At 42.0% G+C, this 22,946-nt stretch overlaps 1 protein-coding gene across 2 annotated transcripts in view; it reads left to right on the forward strand.

The window, feature by feature from the left end:
- The first annotated feature begins 1,318 nt into the window (after nucleotides 1-1,318).
- vav3 (vav guanine nucleotide exchange factor 3) overlaps nucleotides 1,319-22,946 on the forward strand; it is a 92,218-nt gene continuing 70,590 nt past the window's right edge. For both annotated transcript variants that reach the window (XM_026179207.1, XM_026179209.1), the window contains exons 1-2: nucleotides 1,319-1,792; nucleotides 18,429-18,545. In XM_026179207.1, the coding sequence (XP_026034992.1) occupies nucleotides 1,586-1,792; nucleotides 18,429-18,545 (324 nt within the window). In that variant the 5' untranslated portion in view covers nucleotides 1,319-1,585. The remainder of the gene's footprint in view (nucleotides 1,793-18,428; nucleotides 18,546-22,946) is intronic.

The following is a 22,946-nucleotide window of genomic DNA, read 5'->3' on the forward strand; positions in this document are numbered from 1 at the left end:
CTGTACTACCCCACATCCTTTCCATTTCCATTACCAAGCAGTTCAGTACACTTGATCTGATGCATGTAAGTCTGAAGAGTCAGCGACTAGTGTTCTAGTCTAAATCTAGTCAATTTTTCTTTCTTTCCCCACACAGAACCAATAAAAAATGAATCCATCTTCAGATAGAACCATGTGTTGGCTCAATCATGCCACTCTTTTGGAAGAAATAGCAGACTGCAGCATACATTCGCCTTTTCCACTATTATATCAAAATGATCATTAAACATGAACTCTAAAAACAAGCCAATCTGTACTGTTTTATGGTAAAGATCACTGGGTTGTTCAGTTGTTTATGGTGTTTATTTAGTGACTGTTTGAAGCTTTATTAGGATGGAAGTAGATGCAAAAACAGAAGTATTTGTTTCATAATCAGGTAATGCAGGTTCCATAATAATTCATGTTCCTGGAATGGTTTCATCTGATAAGGAATAAATAACAAAAACATAAGAAAATACTTTCCAGGATGACAAAGTCAGACAAAAAGCGTGAGTTCTCCTTTCCTACAGCTGACAAATCAGCGGCAGCGCCGTTGAAATCTTCCTGGTTAAAAGTTGAGTGCGCAGCTTGTCTCCAGCATATTGAACATCAGCAAATAAGGCACATCTGCCTTCTTGTGCATTCACTCATGCAGGATTTCTTCTTCAAACGCCCTCGATGCATCACTGAACAGGAGCGTGTGGCCACCCTTGACTGCAGAAAATACAAAGCAGACACATGCAGACAAAATGCTTCAGTTCAATACTGTCCTGGCGTGGAAGGTGATGGGAAAGGATCAGCAGGGGCGCACCACATAGTAGTACACCACATACTTAATGCAACAGATATAACTGCTGTAAAACACTCCACTGTGGCTTATCTCAAAAGAGGGTACAAATAGATATTAAGCAAAAAAAAGTATTTAAATAATATCACATTTTATGGGAAGCAAAAATGCATGTGTGCTAAGTGGAATGAAAGTGGGTTCCGTGTCTCACGCAGATATTCATTTAGTGTGTGTAATCATTAAAGCATTTAAGCAGCACCTCCCATTACTCTGTCTGTGCAGCTGGAATATTTGCAGTTTGTAGTTCTGATACTTGACGGTGAACAGGAGTTTAAAATGCTTTAGCGCCTGTGTGTATTTAGTGTAAGTGTTACTGTATGCTTTATGTGGTTATTTCTTGCATTGCAATAGACGCATCTCCACGAGCCTATGGGTGGCAAGCGGAAGAGGTGAAGAGCTGGGTGAGGGGGAGGGAAGAGAGTCATAGAGAGATGGAGAGAGAGCGTGAGTGAGTGAGAGAGGGAGCGAGGGAGGGAGAGAGAGAGATAGGAAGGGTGCAGGGTGCGCTCCATCCACAGCCTCTCTCACTGTGTCGGACTGTCATCCCTGGAGCAGTCGCCTGAATCTCCGCCACCCTGTGCAGCGGTCCTCCTCAGCTTTCATCGGGTTTTTAGAGTTGTAGCATGGATACGATTTAGGCTAACGCGTAAGACACCACCTAACAGTCATTAGTTTCATTTAAAGAAACCTCCTGAAGCTCTCCCGGCCGAAGTCACAATAATGATGGAGTACTGGAGGCAATGCGCGCTGTGGCTGATAAACTGCAAGGTGCTCCCAGCTAACCACCGGGTTACGTGGGACTCTGCTCAGGTATTTGACTTGGCTCAAACCCTCCGGGATGGAGTCCTCCTGTGCCATCTGCTCAACAACCTCAGACCCCAGACCATCAACCTGAAGGAGATCAACCTCCGGCCGCAAATGTCACAGGTAAGAAGCGGACCGCAGACACCCCCCTATTGTCCGTTCCTCCCTTTCGTCGCCGAAACTTGGTCCCGGTTGAGAGTGCCAGACTCCGTTAGAACTGAGCGTCTTTAAAGTTTCACTGCTTTTCGGTAAAAAAATGAACTTCTGCTACAACACCATCAAATCTTAACTCGACTGCAGAGCCTTCATTTGTAATTCGGCACAACGTGGTTCACAAATAAAGGCACGGTTTCAACAAATGTCGAACTTTTCCAAAGATCTTGGTTGCCGCCGATCCCCAAACTGTGAGGTTCAGCGGCGGAAAGCGGCACAAAAGCGACGGTGTCAGCTCACGTTTGTTGCCGTGTCGTCAACTTGAGGGCCTTGTCCCTGTGCGAAACGTATGCCGAAGAAAAAAACGTGCTCCTTTCCATTTCAGAGAGCTCATATTCGCTGTTTTACGGAGTGAACAGGTTTGACAGACGGAGGGGGAAATCGCTAAAATATAGGAAAAAATGGACGGACTTTGGTAGCCAACTTTGCGCTGCATGAAAGTTGTAGCGTGAGCGAAAACGACCACAAGCTGACTTTCTCAAATTCTGTCACTTCACTTAGTAGCTGGTGGTTGGTGGTTGCTCTACACGAGACAGGTCAGAAAATAAACATGGGCTCTTCAGCAGGCCTTTTGCGCATGATGTTTGTACACAGGGCATAAGATTAAGCCGTTCTTGTAAACGATGCTAATTAGAGAATTGTTTTTTGTTTTAAAGAAAAGATGATTCAAGATGACAGATAGGAGTGCAGTGCTTTAAAAAAGAAAAGAGAAACCAAGCAAAAATGGCTTGTTTGGCTTGCCTAAGGAAGAGTAAGAGTTAACAAAGGCAACCATATAATCTCCTTTGTCTTTAGTTTATGGGATAGATAGATAGACAGATAGATGTGGCCATGTGGCTCTACTTTTATTTTGGTACCATCTGCTTCAATGACAGGACAGCTTGAACCAGGACCAGATTAATATTCACCTTCATAACAGTGAATCTGGGCGTCTGGCGTGGTGACAGCACACACAGTGACATAGCCACTCACCTACTGAGTCTGCAGGCCTGTTGTAGGAGTATTAAGCTGCCTGAATAACACACACAGCCGTGCACACACATTACCGTGTGTTACCTGTAATCGATGCTCTAATGCTCTCATCCACTCCAAACAGGTGATTAAGGTATGATATCTGTACCGTGATGTACTGCACGTCTGATGGAGAGGAGGGGATTAGGCTTGTTTCCTGGAAAAAAGGCACAGTCGATATGATATGCAGTTACCGCTCGTTCACAATTGAATTGGGAATCCGCTGTTTGAGCTCTGCGTCCGGGTCAAGTGGCCGTTTTAAGAAAGCCTAGAAGATTTTAATGTTATCAGGGGCAGTGGAAGTAATCCTTTTCAAGGATCTGCTTACACAGTCAGTTGTGTAAACCTGATCGGGGCTGTAAGAGAAGCCTATTAGTCCATTTACTGGCAGATGCTACGTTTGAATCAATGTCACTGCTCTAACACAGAGTTATCAGTAGTTGAGTGTTGTCTGTCAGCCGTGACATAATGACATGCTGTGTGTGGAAAGGTTATGAACTGCATTTACGCTCAGTGCCCGGCCTGGCCCGGCCTAGACTAGCTTATTTATAGACAGACTGTGTTTTATGCACGGTTGGATGGCTTACACAAACCGAGTCAGTGATGAAGCCACACTCAAAGGCAAATGAGCATTAGTAGTAGGCTTGAGCACGATCCCATACGTTTACAAAGTCCATTCGGTGATGTTGCCACTGTGTTTTTGTATTTCCCAAATTCAAGTTAAACAGTGTGAAATGGCTTTCTCTGTTAAGTCCGAGGTTTCTAGGTGGGTGTTATTCTGTTGTAATTGCTAACGCAACACACATATTGTAGTTCACCTTTTGTTTTTTGCAGTAGGGTGTGAAGTGCATTACTTCCCATTGGCTGAACAGAATATCTACGAGATCATAGCAGCAGTTATACACCTTTACGACCTCTTTATAGGTTCAGGTACTCGAAGCTTTGGTTCTGCTTACAAGGTATTACCATGAGCAGCGAGTATTTGTTCTCAGGCTGGCATGTCAGTAAAACCATAACTCATAGCTTTTCCTTTCAAGCACATTCACACCACATGAGGCTGGATATAAGCACCCCCAACTCCTCCTACATGCACATAATCGTAAAAAAAAAAGGGTGACAGAAGCCCCCTTACAACTTTCCTCCCTCTGTCTCCTCTAAGTTAAATTTATGAAACTGAGGGTGGAGCTGCTTCCCTCTTTCACCCTGCATAATTCATGAGGACCGTGGCAGCTACTTTATCATTGGCCAATAATAACACATGGGACGCCACTGTGGCCTCACCCATGGGACCTACGAGAGGGAAAGACAAAGGCAGTGGTAGGACAGGGCTACAAAGGGCCTGTCTAGCCTCCACAGAGGCATCTCAGAGGACATAATGGGACCTGCAGGGCTAGCCTGCTGCGTTGAGGTTGGCTGCTTTAATTAATGTATGATGCTTCAGAATCTCTGGAGAGCTCATGTGCATGATGTCGAAATCAGGGCTGCTTCTCTCTCTGCACCATTAATTGTGTTTAGGTTATTGGTAAGGTCTATATTGTGTTTCATTTCTGTTAGGAAATGGACCATGTCAGGCCATCAGAGACCCAGTAGGTCACTCGGATGTTGGATGAAAAAGCTGTGAAATGATCAAATAAAGTACCTGATGTCTGTATATTTTTTATTTATATAGCACCAAATAACAACAATAGTTGACCAAGATCTTACAATAATGCAGAGAAAACAGCAGCAATCAGACGACTATGATCAAGCATTTGGCGACAGTGGGAAGGAAAAACGTCCTTTTAATAGGAAGAAATTTCTGGCAGACTTAGGGAGGGGCAACAATCTATTGGGGATTCTCAGCTCATACTAATGAAATGAGTTGATGTGTACTGTAGCTTTTTTTCTGGTGAAGGCTACTTTTTTAAAGCTTTGAGTTTAGCATTTTTTCTGTTGCTCTTGGTTCTTGGAGCCTGAAGTGGCCATATTTGGCTAAGAAGTTGGAGGGCTAAGTTAACGCTAATGCTTACTTGGTTAGCAAAGTGCATCCATCAGTTATAGGGAACACAGTCATATATGCATGTTATCAACCTCTTAGGTGGTCTATTGCTACCAACTGGACAGCAAAGAATACTTTTTTATCAGGTAAAGATTCCCGACACAGTGAAAACACCACAAACACGATTATGAGGTCTAGTTCACTGACTCCAGTTAGCTACGGTGAAGCTTTGAAGACAACTGTTGTCTTTGTGGCTGATGTCTCATGTATTTAGGCTTCAATACAATATAAATAAATGAGGTATGTAAAAATGCACCTCTGCTGCAGTTGTCATTAAAGGGAAGTTGTCCAAAAAGAGAGTAAACATGCTTATTTCTTAAGCGACGTTGGGCAATGGAAGAGTCTGTGGGGGATGACTTGTTTTTAAGCCTTCTAGAAAACTGCAGTTTATGTTTTGGCACTGGTGTGTAGGCATCATTTTTCAAACTAAGAGGTTGCCCTTTGGTGAAAGGAAAAAAAAAAGATGTCAGTACAATGAACAAAGACTGGTTAAGTAGACATTCGTCTGTTTGTGTGTCTGGAATTGTGCAAACGGCACAGCATTTGCTTTTACCTAGCATCAGTATATCAGTATCAGGACCTAGTGTCAATATAAAGCAAGTTTTTGACCCATTTTGATCAGAGCTTTTACATTGCAGGGACGACCATAATTGTAGTCTAGACACAGCTCAACCACAGCCCAAGCAGCATTCTGGTTTTCTACCCAACAAAGACCAACCACATAATCAGTAGTTGTTTTTGACTCAGTGGAATTCAGGCTTTAGCTTTAAGAGGAACCGTGGATTGCTTGTCATGGTGCAACCAGCAAACCCTCCCTGTGTGAGCTGGTTGCATTTGTCTGAGTGTCTGTCACAGAATGTACTAAAAACACAATAGTGAAAGGATAGGGTAAAGGACAACCAGTGACTGGCTGTGAATTTGCAAAGAACGCCATGAAATTGTTACTGCGTTGGGTTTAAAAGCATATAATTATATCATTTGATTGAAGTTGAAATCTGTCCTTGTGCCCCAAACTTGTCTAGCCTGCTGTTGCGTTCCATGACACAGGATTTTAAACTGCAGCTTCAGAGTGAGCACGCTGCCGCAAAACCAACCAGCTGCTAAAAGTCTGTCAGTCAGAGCGGCCGTGAGCTTCAACGTGCACAGGAAATCAGGAAATGGAATAGAGGAAGGAAGTGAAACTAAACATGCCCTCGATCAAGCTCAGACCAAAGAACGCAATTAAGAGAAAAGAAACTTCTCTCTTCACAGTGCACGAAAGAAGAAGAAGAAGAAAAAAAGAATTGTTCTTTATAGAATTGTCTTCAAAGATGTCAAGGCCGAGTCTTCATTTTTGGAAAGCGAAAGTGAGAGAATGACGGCGTGTGAATGACAGTCTGGTCTAATTTTAACACGCCTCAAACAGCAGAGAGGTTTTCAGAGAGCACTGAAGCTGATTAACAGTCAAAAAAAGCAACAGAGGATGCTTTCTTAATTTTTGCGCAGATACCAGCGAAGACCCGATTAACACATTTATGAATTCTATTAATGCGATGCAGACTAGTGTGATGTAATCTATCCATTATACTCTTTAAAACAACTAATAAACAGCAAATGTATTTATTTTTGATCATTTTCCATAATACATTTTGACAGGTGTGTGGTTTCACCTGACCTGGATCTGACTCTTTAAAGGTCTTGTACACATGGTGCGCTTAGAGAATGGTATTATACGCTATACATGGCACATATGTATATTTTATTGGACTCAGACCAAAGTTCTGTGATGCAAATCAAAGAAGCCACTTTCCCACTGTGAGCTCTGTGTACAGCAGGCTTCAAAGACTCAGAGGCTCGCGCTTCAGTTGCAGAACAAAAGTCAGATACAGCGATTTGAGTGGGAGAATGAGAAAGACAGAGAGAGGATGTCTTCATTTTCTTTTCAGTGCCTGTGCAATGAGGCAAGTCATATAAGCTGAGCAAAAGGGGCCTGCATCTACACAACAGATTGCGATCCTGTTTAAAGACGTGTAAGAGGTGCCTCAGATGTCAGCATCTAAATTTGCATTTGCAGGAATGTTTAGAGTAGCAAAGTTGAGGGTTTGGTGTGAAGTATCAGAGTGCAATTACAATGTGTTTATAGAGGAATAAAGCTTAGTGAATGGAATATCTAATGTAGTTTTTAATAAAAAGCAAGGGTATAGACAGGAAGGATGGGGGGAAATGGAGACAGGACAGAATAGTGATATTTCACATAGTGACCTTATATTGATATTGAGACACCAAATATTGATATTTTACTGTGAAAATACTATGAAGAAAAGGGCTAATCTTATGCACTGCAATCCTGAGATAATGTTAGCCAAGCAAACTTAAATCATCTCAACCGAAAAACAAAAGGCTGGACTGCTTACCTGGACAAAGCTTTGTCCTAATCCAGAGCAAGCTAATGGCTCAGTCACACGAGTAAAAATTGAACAAAAAAACTCACTGACAATAGTGTGACATCGGACTGATATCAGACCAATAGATTATTGATATCAGATCGACAGCAGACTAACTCTGCCTTATGACAACATTTATGGCAGGTTTTAGTGACAGTGTTGTGTATGTGTGCTTGACAATTTTATCTTTTTTGACACCGATATTGTACATCAGACAGATATTGACAAAACTGAACTCTGAGGACATTATTTCCAGTAATGAAAAGGTTATAAAATACAACATGTGCTGTTGCAATACTCAGCATATCACAAAATGTTAAATAGTAGCTGTTAGATTCAATGTAAATGCTTTATTTGTGCGTCACAGACTCGCATCTCACAAAGACCTGCTCTGTGGGTTATATGGACACTACGAAGTGTGCTTTTCTTGTTATAACAAGTCTGAAAAGAACTTCTAATGTTTTTGTGGGAGTAAGAAGCTGAAGTTGAGTCTTCTTGCTTATCAAGCACAATGAGGTTTGTGGAGTTTTATACATAGAATCAGAAAGTGTGAGTTTTATATCTGAAAGGATTTAACCTTCTCAGCCAGCTTCCAGTGACGTCACTTTGCTTCTCTGGTATCATATCTCATTAAGGTTTTGCACTGAAGTGTACTTTTTCAGCTTTTCTTCTTCTTTCTGTTGTTATGCAGAAAATTAGCACCAGTGACCGTCCTTAATACTTAATATTCTCATCCTTATTGTATGCGCACTCACACCTGTGAGTCCGCGTTGCATGCTAATTTTGCACACGCGACTAAGCGCATGCTATTAGTATGCAGTATGCAAGGGTTCAGAGACAGCTCATGAGTCCCATGATGACTCCATCTGAGCTGCTGGAGCTCGGCTGCCCTCGTTGGTTCATTTTGAAGCAAAGATTGCACCTGTCAGAGTGTAAACACCACATTACTGCGCTCATGCACGCCACGTTGTTGCAAGGCTCCACGGCCTTCAATTTACAATTCCGGTGCAGTCGCGTTAGTTTGTTCCAGCGTGTCACCCCGATGACGTGCACGTACATGTGCGGCTTTATGTACAGTGACATGGATGTAGACATTTGCAAAGACGCCATTGCGTTGCATCGCACTTGTGCACAGAGCAAACTGACCTTTCTTCCTGTCACCAAGGTAACAAGCCGAACCACAGTCAACCGGTAAAGGCTACGCTCCACGTTAAAACTATATGTAATGTATATGCTGATTTAATTAGGAGCTATTCGCTGGTGGAGAATGTACTTGCAATCAATATTTATTATGTTACTCAGTTGTGGTGCTTTGGATTCAGTTAATCACTGTTGAGTGCTCTGAGAGCTTTAAGAAAGTCAATACTGTCTGTTGTCTTTACTGGCAAACAATCATCATCACAAGTGGCATTCAGTTTTCAAGGAGACCCTCAGCGTACACTATGATTATGAACATTTAAAGAGGCGCATTAGTAAACAACAACTGCAGTTTTACCTTTTTTCCAAGCTCGGAAATGTCAGGATACTATTTGGAAGATAGTCTGGAGCTGCAGATGTACACATTGATGATACCAGCGTACAACCACCAACCACGCTCATAACCTTTTACTGACAGGTTTACTGTTGTAGGAAGCCTGGAGCTGGGAGAGATGGGTGGAAATGAATGGAGCTGCATATATCTGTTGTGCACATGAGGGAGATACATTTTCGTACAAGTGTATGGACCCGGAATAGAAAAACCGTCTGCAGTTCACGAGATTATTGTCTTTTCCTGCAGGGACAGTAATGTGTAAGGTGCCCTGTGCTGACAGTGCGGAGGTGATGGATGGCCTTTGTCTGTCGGAAATGGGAATGTCTGCATTTGTGTAATGGAGACAGAGAGGGGGTGAGTCCCTGAAATAGATTAGGAGCTGTTGTGACTCAATACATGTATAACACAGCACATGCAGGTGATGAGGACAAGGGACAAGGTCAATTAAAGGCCTGAAAGGTCGAATTAAAGGCTCTAATTTGCCAGAAATAAACCTTTGTGGAAGGTGTAAACGGAAAAACGTTCAGTTTATCCTTCTAAATGCGCGTCTTTTCGCAGCGTGGTTCCAAAAATAGGCCCTGCACAAACCCATATCAGTCAAAGCCCACTCGCCTGAATGGGCAGCGGCACACACGCATGCACACGCACGGGTCAGATAGCCATTGACCTCGCTCTGTCAAGTAACACGGCAGAGTTGTTCACATTTTTGAACACAATCTTCCAAGAGGCAGAAAATAAGGGAGAGGAGGAAAGAGGAGGAGAAGGAGGAGGGATGCTGTCTGCTCACCATTCACGCTTCAGTGTTTGCTCATTCAGTGTGTACGTTTTATTTAGCGCTTGACACAGTTTATATGACATTCAACTCTCCACTTTCCACAACCCTGACTCCTTTTAATCCTGCCGAGCCGGTCACAGTTGAGTTGAAACTGCTTGACCTGCGTTGCCGCAGCCACGAGGGTTCATATCTCACACAGTAACACTAATTCACTCGGCTTATCGTCAGGGGTGGGGGCAGGGGTAAGCTTTGTGTACATGTGGGGGTCATCTGGGTTCAAACCAGGATTTAATGGAAAATGGCTTCCGAGTCACGTACTGGTGTTGTGGGGGAGGTAGCAGGGTTTTTCCCCTTTTGCCTCTTTGTTGCCACAGAGAGGCTCGGGGAGCTGTACTGTAAGCGTGCGCCTGGCTCTTTTGTGTGGATGTCAGAAATGTCACGAGAAAGACTTCCTGTCATCTTCACTTCTTCCTGTGATTTCTCACTTTAAGTATCGGGGGAGCTGAGCGTGCAGTTTAGAGTGCCATTCACCTTCATGTATGTAAATGTCATCAGGTGACGCTGATGACATTTACATACATGAATTTCAAAACTCTGCCTGGGCAACATGATGGTATTTGAATTACTGATCGTTCTGGCCTTTATTTTTAGGAAACTTTAATGCAATTGTGTGGTTTGGAGCACCTCTTATAAAAATGAAAGACTTGTGGACTTAAGCTTGAATCATTTGTTGTTTAGTTGCACAAAATCCAAAGAGGGCATCAACCATTTGTTTCATAATCTTGGTTGACTGTTTAGTACCAACTCAAAAACACTACAGCAAAGAGTGGAGTTACAGTTACGTCTGTGGCACAAACTCGGTTATTGCGATCAAATACAATGAATTTTCGATCTCACATGTCTTTGAATCAAAGACAGGATCAAGGTCTGCAACCACTTGGAGACCACTTGCAGTCTGCAGAATGACTTTGGTGGTAAAAGGGCAATAAGATGGAGTCAGTCTGATACGAGTTTGTTATTGAATGGGTTGACAACTGCATAAAGCAGCAATTAACAGTGAATAATCCAAAAATTAAAGCCTGTATGTATAAATTCGATGGTTTGCAGTTGCTTGCAAACCTTTGCCAGTCCCTCTGACAGTCTTTACAGTATGTCAAAATTGGACAGTGATTGTTTGGAAATAGATTACCTCCCACAAAGCGACCTGTGCAATCACCTTGCAGTTGAAACTGGTCATCCAGACGAGTGTGTTGCACGCTCCACCTCTGTTTGCTGCAACTACTTGTAATCAGGTGCTGAAATGTGAAGAAAAGTAAATCACTCAGGCCAACCACCGATTTCTTTTGTAGTTTCTTGGGTGGTTGTGGACCTATTTTTACTCTAGTGTGACTGAGGTTTGACTCATGATGCTTACTATTCTGTATATTTACAATGAAACATTAACGTTAACATGGCAACTTTTTCTCATAAACAGCTCTTTGGCCGTTTATGAGACATGTACCTAATTTTTCTGTATTTTTTTGCTGTTAGGAAGGTTGTATATGATGCAGAACATCTGCATTGAAAATAACTGGCTGCTTCATCTGTGATTCAGGCTGATCAGATCAATGATCCTAAACAGTCAGCTGAAAGAACCTGTAGAGTGACGGGGGTGTCAATAAAGTGATGTGGTGATCAGAGACTATAGAAAACCAACGACATTCACGAACTTTTAACAGTTTATTTTACCAGATAAACTTTTTTCAATTTTGAGGGAAGGGAGTGAAGTGACTACCAATGAGAGCGAAGGATGTAGTTGATTAGATATGACAGGGTGGTAAAAACATTAGTGGGTTACCTAGGCGACGGGAACATGGACCATCTGCTCGTGACCAACCATCATCGACAGAGTGATTAATAATGACAAAGGTTCATGTTTCTGCCATCATAAATTACCCTTTTTAAATTACACACTTTTCCATTCTTAGTTCAAAATGAGTGTTTAGCTTGAGTCATTCAGCTGGGAAAAACCTGCACATTCTCATTTTCTCTCACTCTCGTTGATACCATAATGCTTGTCCGTCACAATTACTCTGCATACTGAATGGAAGGATTAGCTGGAGCACCGCGTAGAGCTCCTGGACACACAGATGACTTTTAAAGCTCGCCACGTCCAAAGGGAGTGGGAACCAATGAGCCTAGTCACATATGAAAAAAAAAAAAGCTGTTGATGAAGAGGTGGTAAAGAAGTTGTCGTTAACTAGCAGGGAATATTCAGAGTCACGAGTGAATGGGAGAATAATGGGGAATGAGACACTGCGTTGAATTTTATTGTAAAGCAAAAGCTGTGCAGTTTTAGTGCACTTTAAAAAACGGGGTTATTGCTTTACACCAGAAAGAAAAGCTGCTGAATGCTCGCTGATAATATTCTGTGAGGCTGAGTAAGATGATGAGCGTCTGGCTGGCTAGGCTGCCTGTTGTGATGATCCCAAGCCCAGGCGGAGAGAGAAAGGAGTGTTTTTGACAGTGTCAGCAGACCTCTGCCTGCCTCCCACCTCCCGTTTCCTGGTTACACAGCTGACAAAAGCTCCTACATGACATGGATGTGACCCGAGCGCTTGGATAGTGATATCTCACCCACCGGTTATGACTTAAGAGTCTTGGCAAAAGAGCTCCACAGATCAGGCCTGCGCACATGATGTAATTCACACCGGATACAATATCTGAGTGATGGAAAGTGGCAAGACAGTCAAACACAATACACCTAATGTATATATCTCCTCTACATTTCATGGTTTCCTCTTTGTTGTCCCATTTTGCTGTCAGCAAGCAGATGACATTTGGGGAGCTCTTACCTGAGAATTTGAATTCTTTGCACAAAGCTTTGGGTCCCTCTGCAAAATATGCTTTGTAATTAATTGATCATAAACAAGGTTCATGTGGGGCGATGGCCAAACGTCTGGCTGTATTTCATTGTGTATATCTGTGAGAGAATGAGACCAGGATTTCATTAAGCAACACAATCCACACAGGGCCCATAAAAGGCTCCGGCTTGTTGCTATGGAACTTAGGCTTGTATCAAGGAATACATGAGCAGAAACTGGAGACTTACTGTGGATACAGGGACAGGGGACAAAAACACTACATTGATATACAGGATTTTTTCTCTTTGACTTCCACATGGTTGGTCTCAGAAATGAAATGCACTTGTAAGATTTTAAGCCCACCATACATCAGTCTTGTACTGTATAAACTATGCATTTTATCCAAACCTAACTGGCGCGTGTTTGGAGCTCCCTGCTGAGACTTCACAGCCTAATCTGTCTTTAAATCCTTGTTCTCCACAATGAAGCTGTTTGCTGTTTTCACTGAAGTACAGAAATAGGTGCATGAACATCGTTGGATGCATCTGCCTTGGATGCTGTGCAGTTTCAGTAGGAACATATTTGAATTGAAGGCTTTTAAATAAAGCTACTGCTCGTCCTATTTCGTAAATACACGACAAAAACAAGCGTGTTTGATAAGGGTCGCTGCAGGGGACACCGTGTCACAACGTCACGTCATAAGTTTTACTTGCAAAATAGAGTAAAATCTGTTTTTGGGACTGGATGTGAGAGACATAAAACCCCAAAGATACTGCAAATGTTAACCCTGTTTTAACAGCATTTTAAAGACGTTTTCAGTTCAACCAGGCTTAGTTGGGGTCTGAAAAGGAAAAGACATAAAAGAAAAGCATCAAATAAATAAGACAAAGTACAAACTTCGAACAAGCCCTTATTTAGACTTATTTAGCAGGAAATCTTTGTAGAGCCTAGAACGTAATCTACACAAGTGGTCGACATCGTTGCTTTAATCTTTTGGCGGTGCATTATTTGTTAATTACCTTGTACTCCTGTCCTGGTGTTTTATATGCAGTACCAGCCAAAAGTAACAATCAACCTGCTGGGATTTTTAAAAAGCCTTTGTTGTAGTCAGTTTTTTTAGAGGCTAACATATTTCATCCTCAAGGTTTTTCACTTTGTACATTACCTCAATTGATACAAGACAGACTAGTGACAATTGTGAAGTCACAATCGAACAGGACATTGACGATAGTTGCGGACTGTAGCGTCCTGATGTGTAGTTACATTGCACATAGTTTACGCTGTAGGTTGCGGTAAAGGTTTTCAGAGTTTTACGGTCTAGATATAGCTAGCAACGATCTAGCTTTCCAGCCAGAGGATCGATCCCCAGTGAGTGTAGTAGTAAAGGAAGTCTGTAATCTCAGGGGACTCTGTTTACTTAAACTATTTAATTCTTGGATCTTTCTGAAACATCTTTTTAGTTCATCTTCTCTACGCACTTAGCTTCCACCTGCAAGCTAATGTTAGCTTGCGTGTGGGTTAGCCACAGATGCTAAAACCACTTTAAACTGGGATATTCTGAAGCTCTAAGTTTTTTTGGACTTCATGGGTTGAGCTGCTGATTTGTGAATCTTTTCTGACATTAGGGATTTTGGCCATGCAATTGTCTCCAGCTCTCAAGTCTGTTTTTTGAGCTGTTTTGACGTTATGGCAAGGCACAATCTCTCCTTGGGCTTGCTGGATGAGGCTGCTGCCACTGGGAAATGCAGTTTGGTTGATGTTCTTGGTGTCTAAGGTTTAAGTGGGTCGCCTCGTCATGTTAACATCCGCGTGAATGCGGAAGATCGCACTGAAACATGACTGATGTTATTCACCCCACCTGTCAGTGGTCTTAATGTTATGGCTGACTGGTGAATATCAGACTTTCTCTTAATGGCAAATTCAGATTTTTTGAAATTTTCTTTTAGAACTCACTCTCTCATTGGCCTGGACATGGAGTCTGGATTCATATGTACGCACACACACGCATGCACACACTTACACATAAGGCCCTTCGATTCTTGCGCCCCAGAGAGTCACTATTGCAGAACAAAAGCTGCCAGTGGAACAGTTAGCGGTTGCCTCATCCTGCTCCACTCTTGTTAATACAATTCCCTCTTTGCTGTCTTCGGCTCAGTGCAGTAGAGAAGCTGTCTTTCATATAGCATGTCCTCTGTGAAGCTGCTTCCCTTAGATAATATAGTGAGGTCCTTTGGGACTCTCCAGAGACTCCAGGCAGACAAGATGTGCTTGTCTGATAAAAGAAAGTGATGTGTACAAGTGTAAACATTCAATATTATTCACTCAGTGCTTGCTTGCTGCTCTACTCTTATCTGGAGCTCGCTGGCTGGGGGCTTTTCTTTCTCCTGTGAAGCCATCTGTAAAGTGTAATTCAGTTGCGGCAGAGAGGCATTTTATATTTGATGCGTGGACATGCTCCGCACAGACAAATCTGATTCTGCGTCGTACCATGAGAGGGAAGGTGTGTCACGCATAACAGAGTAACTCTGGGCTGCTTTGCATCCTTTCCCGTGCTCCTAGTTTTCTGAGGCGACACTGACTCAATTAGTTTACCAAAAGTTGCCATACATGATTGCAGTCAGGCCTAAAGGTATGGACTCATATATGTGGTCTGTTTAGCAAGCAGGAAACAGCGAATGAAATCTGTTTCCTGCGAACTTGTTACCCAAGAAGAAAAAGAAGAAGACAGTCTCTTTTAAGATACTCAAATAAAAAACTAAAAAAAAGGACCTATAGAAAGATCGTGGCCTTTAGAAAAACAAGCTGTATTTCTCCTAAAATGCTTCCACGCAATTAAACATGGCTGTCACCTAAAGTAACCGAGTGTTTCTGCCCCTAATTCAGATGCTCCTGAGATTTTTCAGACATTTTACAAAGCTGACGGTGCTGATGGGCAATGAAGTTAGTCTATCTTACTTCACAGCTGCTGATATATACACAGCAGTGCAGTGCTTTCAGTTGTCTACATTCATTGTAGACTCTGATCCCTTTGTCCTGGTTTGACCATAAGTCGTCACTGCTCAAATGCACAAGCTGAAACCACACAGCCGTTCCTGTTGTGACTCTGTGTTGGCTGTGATATTGTGTTGTCTTAGTACCTGACGTGTAAGTATTGATTTACTGATAGTTCCATCACGTAAGTGTCATTTTGTCATGTAACACGTCTAATAATGCTCGGATGTAAAACAAACAAACAACCAAAAAAGTGTTCCCAGCAATTTGGTGCATAGTGGTGTGGCCAAAACCAGTACAAAATCAGAACTTTCGGAAACATCTCTTACATCAGCATCCTTTTTTTGTCTTCCATCCTGTATTAACTACGGGAAGGCTAAGTCGCGGATGCTGCATGCTGGTTAAGCCCTGTGTGTTGACATCACCCCCCTTCACTCACTTAGTGCCAGCAGTTCTACGAAAACAGTGTTAAACATCTTTTACTTAATACTTTAGACCTTTCCCCCCCCCACCCGTGTTTTTCAGTGGTTCCACATAATATGGATAAACAGTTTCTGGGCTGAACTCCATTAAGATCATTAGCAAAAGTTTCAAGCTGCAGATGAAGCAAAACACTTGCACGCTCAGTAAATGACCTTGTTTATTAGTAGAGTTACTTATTGATCATTTGATTCAATTTTCACGTGTCAACGTGCACCCTCAGCTGTAATTAAGCTCTAAGGCTCAGAAAGAGTTTCTTTTCATCTTCATTAGTGTATTTGCATTGTGCTGCTTGCCTGCTAATAACCTTGTTGCCTAGTATGGAAAATAGACGTCTGTGCTCAGCAGAAAAATTACTATAGTGGCAGATTTTGAGGTGAAATCCTCAGATCCTCAGTTTGGTCCTCGGAAGAGACAAATCTCCATTAGGCTGCATCATTAAGAGCCAAATCAAACACGCTATGGTTACACCTTGTGAATAAAAGAGCAGCTGAAAGTAGCTTTAGAGTATTCACATTCAGTCTGTGGTCAGACCAAATCAGCTATTTGCTAATCTGTCATTATCAGACTGAAATATTCAATAAACAAAAGGGTAAAAAAGAGACGGAAGAAACACCCTTCATCCATCTAACTAGTGTTGATTTTGCATAATTTGTCCTCAAGAGGGCACTCCACAGTCTCCCTGTTGGCAACACAACAATGAAACAATGGCGTCAGATGTTACAGATGTCTGTTACGCGTACCGGTGGTGAGGTTTAAAACAACACTTTGTCCATACCTAGTAGAGCCCAACAGATATAGGATTTTTAAGAACAATACCGATATTTGTTGATTTTACAATGTGATATATCGATATATGAGCCAATAATTCTTTTCCATACACATAATACATAAACAGATTTCCTTAACATTTACTATGTACGATTATTTACTTGTTCACACTCTATCTGACTCTGTTTGAATCAGCTGGTTGTTGTATTTGTGGCGTTCCAAACACGTGTTGCCAACTGGGAAATTGCCCTCTAGTGGACAAAATATACGTATATATATATATATATATATACGTATATAAACTACCCAAAATATGTTGACAGAGGCATTTCAGGGATTTTGAATCAATCTGAGCTCCAGATGGGTTAATTGTTAATCACGTTAGCCATGATGACGCCGTTAACGCCACATTAACTTGTTATCGCCGAGTAACCCCTTACACGGATTGATCTGCTTGTAACGCGGATTAGCCCATTTTAATGCATTAACGCGGATCAGTCTGCGTCAATGCTGACTAATATATATATAGAGAGATAAATTTATATAGATAAATCTATTGGACAATATAAATGCTGATACTGATAGATTGGCAAATAGCGAATATTAGCTGATAATATTTAAATATTATCTGGCTCCAATAGCTAGTGCCAATACCAATAAATGCTTCTGTTTTCTTCAGTTTTTGTACTTATTTACTTCCAACTTTATATCAGGGACACAATAAACCTTCAGTTTAAAAATAAATAACGCTAGTGTAACGTCTTTCAGCTCTTTCTCAAACTATCTTTCAACATTTAGCCACTTTGAAAGTGATTTAACGCAGCACATTGTCCAAAGCTGAAATGGAGGCTGAACATAAACACACCACAACAGTATATATACAGATGTACTTGCCTGTGCGCCCAATATTATCAAATGTACAAGAGTTATGTAGCTATTCATTAATGTTAGTAATGTACTTTTGAATTTGGAAATGCAGCAACTATAACCAGCCAGCTTATATGTTTGGTGATTGTTAATGAGCTGTGTTTGAAGCATTGCTTTTTAAATTGTATTTGAAATAACCAATTTCTCTTGGGATTTTAGCTTTTAATTTGCTCTTGTGCAGCAATTTGCTGAAGATAAACATCACAATCATAACTTTATGGAGGTTTTGACTCAGTTTAGACTGTGAGATCCAGATAATGCAATGACATAATTAGTGTATACACGTGGCATGTGCAGTTAGCCAACTATTCAACTGATAAGTCAATAATAAGGACGTTTCTTAAAATTTCTGTTTCGTTTACATGACGATAGCAGAGACGATGTACTGTATGGGGAGGAGTAACCAAGATCTCGGCCTTTCTCTCCCTGCTCTGTTGAATTATCTTTTCCTTTATTATGTAGTACTTATTTCAACAGCAGATACATCATATTAGTGAAACACGACGCCTTTAAGCACAGCTTCCCCCCTCTCTCAGAGCTGCGGCCCTCCATTGTCTTAAACTGCGTGGCCTGATTTGACAGCGAGAGTGAAAGCTGTCAAGCACTATCCAAAAAGCAGAAACTGTACGGTGATGTCATAAAGACACGCGCACAGACACGCAGCCATTTGGAAAGAAAAGTGAAACATCACGATACTGCCTGTAAATTTACCGTCCTGCCACTGACACATGAACCTTTTCTGTCTCCCCGACACAGTTCCTGTGCCTGAAGAACATCAGGACTTTCCTGGCAGCGTGCAGCGACGTCTTTGGCATGAAGAAAAGCGAGCTCTTTGAGGCCTTTGACCTCTTTGACGTCAGGGACTTTGGAAAGGTAAGGCACGACTGCTACAGGCCCGATAAAGAACGTGACGGAGGCTTTGGCATCGGCAGCCTGCATCCACCCTCGCTGTGTGCGCCAGCTGTCCCCAAAGACTGTTCTGAATTAGTCAAATGTGCTGTTACACCCACTTTTGCCTTTGTCTTTAAGTCACGCAACTTGGAGCTACATTTTTATTAGTCTTTCAGTGATTTCTTTCTTAAAAGGCAGACTTGGTCTTTGTGAGAGCATCTGAAGTGTAATTAGAAGACACCGGTTTTCCCATCACAGGTGCTAATAAATGCAGTCTGAGGCCACAGTTTGGCTTGCTTCACACTCCCAAATCACGAGTAAAGCTGAAGTCAGCAACATGACCCAGCACTTTAATCGCTTCCTCTCATTAAAGTAAAAAAGTCAGTGTGCAGACGTTAAACGGGGGGGTTAAACGTCTGGCCTCCGGTTCGTTACTTTGATAGGGCTCTCAGTCTTCACTCGCAGGGCTGTGGAAGCGTCTGCGGCTCTCCGGCAGCCCTCGGGAAGTCCCCAGGAGGTTAATTTAGAAATACCAGGCTTGAGCAGAAAGAGGGTGCTGCTGCATTTTGGTGCACACGATGTGTTTACAAGATGACAGGGTCATAAATCCAGAGCTTAAAATGTGTGTATGTGAGAGCGAAAGACTGAAAAGCATCGATAGGAATGAAAAGTTACTCTGAAACACTAACTACTGGAGCACTGCGAGCTCACCGGTCAGGTGGCAACACTTGAGAGGAAAAAGTTAAAATGGGGTACTTCAGAAGAGCACAGCAACAACACTCAGTGCTCACCTTGTGTTAGAGTTCAACTCTGTGTTTCAGCTACACTTTCACAGCTCGCTTTGAAATATTGGAACATAATGAAGATCTTCTCCATCTTCTCTCTAGGTTTTGTTTTTAAACTGGTGTACTAAACTGAATTAAGTAGCTGAGAAAATTAAGCCAACCATTCATTAAGTCAGTTATAATTAAAAGATATTTGGACTGAGGCATGTTCCTTTCTTTATTTCCTGGTAGAGCGAAATACAAATACAAATCTGTATCCTTGCTTCTCAGAAACAAACAAATGTTAAGGTTGATTTATGCTTGTAATTGTACATTCTCATATTTTACTATTCAATTGTTAACTCCTGTCCTTCCAATAGGATAAACACAGATTTGTACAGGGCTTCAGTTCTGTGTTAACCAGATACGATTTGGTGGCAGGTCCATGCTAGCTGTTTTGTTTCTAGTCTTTATCCTGGGTTAGCTAGCTACAGCAATGTGAAAGAGAACAGTTTCACAGGATTGTATAAGGTCCTGTGTACCCTTACTGACTCCATAGGAATTAAGAGGTTAAGTAGCAGTCGGGGGCTTCTAATGGACTCGATTAACTGATCATCAGTGAGTGTGAGCACCTCTATAAAGCGGCCTTGGCAGTTTGTTGGTCTGAAGCATTCATACCAAATCATCACCCCTCATTGTGTGTGTTAACACAGTGTCACAATCTTTACAGGAATGGACGTCCCAGTAGAGTCAGAGCCTCATGTTCGTGACAGTACAGTTAGAAAAAGACCGAACAGGGATGGCTTGCTTTGAAAGATGACCAAGAAAAAGCCTCTTCACTCTATAAAGAACATGGCAGCGCAGCTTATGTTTGCAAATCAAAATCTGAACAAGCCTCATGACTTCTGTAACAACATACTTTGTACGGATGAGACTGAAGTGGCGATATCTGGCCATGATGATGTACAAGCACCACATATGGTAAATGAATGGCCTCAAACCTCAATGAGCCGAGGCGATGCTGTAACGAGTGGGTTGTGTTCCCTCTAAGATGATGTACAAATTCATGTAGAAAACGTCTTGCTACTAAAGGTGGTTCTACCAGCTATTGAATCATGGGATGTTGTTTTTTACAGTACTGTAGAGAGTCCTGTGACTATATTTCACATGACTATATTTGGTTCGAAGCTTTCAAACAGGAAATTAAAATGTTCTCACATAGAAGGATTTACATAGAATTTGCTTTTTTGATATTGGCCACATTAACCCGCTGCTACTATTTATTTGGAAGTAGTACATGAGGTAGAGCTTTTTTTGGTGCATGGTTACAGTTTCAATGGCTTACAGAACCTGTCAGTGAGAGACTGATAGAGTCAGACAGAAAGCAATAAGTTCAGGGTGTTGCTGCTGAAGAATCATTCTGGGGTCTGATTTTGGCCGGATTTTTCTCCACTGGTTTCAGTTGGTGGAGGGAGAACTTCGATGATTCTTGAGTGAATCCCACTTTGCCCTGAGTGACTCTACCATCTCTGAAATTAGACTGGAAGCTGGTTGGTAATCCTCGCTCGGCTGGCTCCGCAGAGGCTAATGGAGCGAGGTGGGCAGGCGATGAGCGAAGCTGCCATTTACGTGACTTTTTCAGTTTTTTTTATTTTATTTTATTTTTTTTGTTGTTTTAAAAATAGCTGCCGGCCTGCTTCTGAATAAAACATCAGCTGGCCTGTTTATTTGAGAGTTTATAGACTTAGATATAGAGTCTGTGCTGGGAATATCTCTGTCTGCTTCAGCAGTCGCACTGTGTAATCTGAAAGGTATTAAAGTCCTTGACTCTGCTACTTTAGAAGCTGGGAAGGAGCATTAAAGGGAGAAATCCTTAGAAAACATGACCAGACTAGGAAAATCAAGGGCGCGTTTAATTTGTAAAACTGCATCTGTCTGACTGCTTTTGAAATTTGAACTCGCCTCGGCACAGCGCCGTGATATCAGCCAGTCACAGAGACAAAAGCAGCAGGTCTGTCTGCAGACCTTTCTGTTCGGTGCAAGAACATCTGGTTTGAACATCTGTCTTGTAGACACATGAGGGCTTGTGGGTTCTGCAGGGAGAACAGAAACTTGGATGTGCAGGCCGTGCACACACTGACACACACCTGGCTGACAGAGAGGAAGAGCGAGAGGGCTCCAGAGTTGATCTGTGTGCGATATTTAGGGCAATAGAGCTGCGATATATCCCCTCACTGTTATATCTGTGGAAGTGTTTGGCAGCGTGGGCGAAGAATCCACAACGTGTGTTTCACTGTAAGGGTTACAGTCATTTTACCATACTGTGTGTCCACTGAATGTATAATAATACAATGCGTAGCTATTACATGGGTGTAATCAGTGTACTGTCTACATCCTGAAGCGTATGTGCCCCAGATGACATCACTAGCCTGATTGTGTTGCACACACACTGAAACAATATTGTTTTGTCTCCAAGCTCTTTTGTGTGCTAAGATGTGCACAAAATGCATGAGCTTTTAAAAAGACCTTTTCCTTACATATCATAGGAAAAATGTGCCATCTTGTGCTTAGTGTGAAAGTTTTACATGTTAGGAAAGTTTTAATGAATGAAAACACATACTGCCATCATCATCTCTGTCAGTGACTAATTGTCTCATTTCTATTTTATTGCTAATTCCAACTTGTGTTTTTTAAATAGAATCAAAGTGCTGACGGGATCTTTCCATGCTCACACAGTCACATGGTGGGCAGTTTATCCTGGAAACAATGACTCGCTTTTTTTTTTCTCAGCTTCAGTTTTTACACTTCAAGGAAACAAGATCGTGCAACAACCGGTAGCTTAAGAAGTGCTGGCTAGTTGATTTTTGTTTCCAGTCTTTAAAGAGTATTGCGCTGACCAAGCTTTTTTGGTTCTGTGGTCATCTGGATGACTGGTGGATGCTCAGGCCTCCACCCCTGTATAGTAACCCTCCATTATGTACTGTATCCCATTTTCTACAGCTTTGCATGTGCCAGAAGATGCTACACCTGCATATTGTTAGCTGTGTGTCATGTAAATCATCTGGTAATGAGTGACTACTCTTGCATGCTGTTGTTTTCGCAGCTGCGCCCGACTCATTCATCTGCTTCCAGATCCCTGCGTTTTCATTACGCGTTCTAGTTTCATTAATCAGGCAAGGGTTTCCAGGTTTCCACAGTCCTACGGTTACAGTTTGATTTCGTCTTCATATAATATCAGCAAGAGGTTACAACGGAGCAGGTATCCAGTCAGGAATCAACCTCTAACACAGCAATCCCCAACCCCCGGGTCACGGACCCGTTTGGTACCAGGCCGTGAGAGTTGAGGCTCGGGTGTGAAATTTATGGTTTTCAGGGTTTTTATTGTCATTTTTTATCGCTAACCCGGTTTCCCTTCTCCCGTGTTTTATGAATAAATCTTTTTTTTTTGGTACGGGTTTTATTTTGTTGTATTTATCCACGACACCTTAAAGGCCGGTCGGTGAAAATATTGTCAGGCATAAACCGGTCCGTGGCGCAGAAAAGGTTGAGGTCCGTTGCTCTAACAGTGGCTTTCTAGCTTTTCTTTCTTTTTTAAATATAATATGATGCAGGTTGTTTT

The sequence above is a fragment of the Astatotilapia calliptera genome, chromosome 9 (assembly GCF_900246225.1).
Source record: "Astatotilapia calliptera chromosome 9, fAstCal1.2, whole genome shotgun sequence".
NCBI classification, from domain to species: Eukaryota; Metazoa; Chordata; class Actinopteri; order Cichliformes; family Cichlidae; genus Astatotilapia; species Astatotilapia calliptera.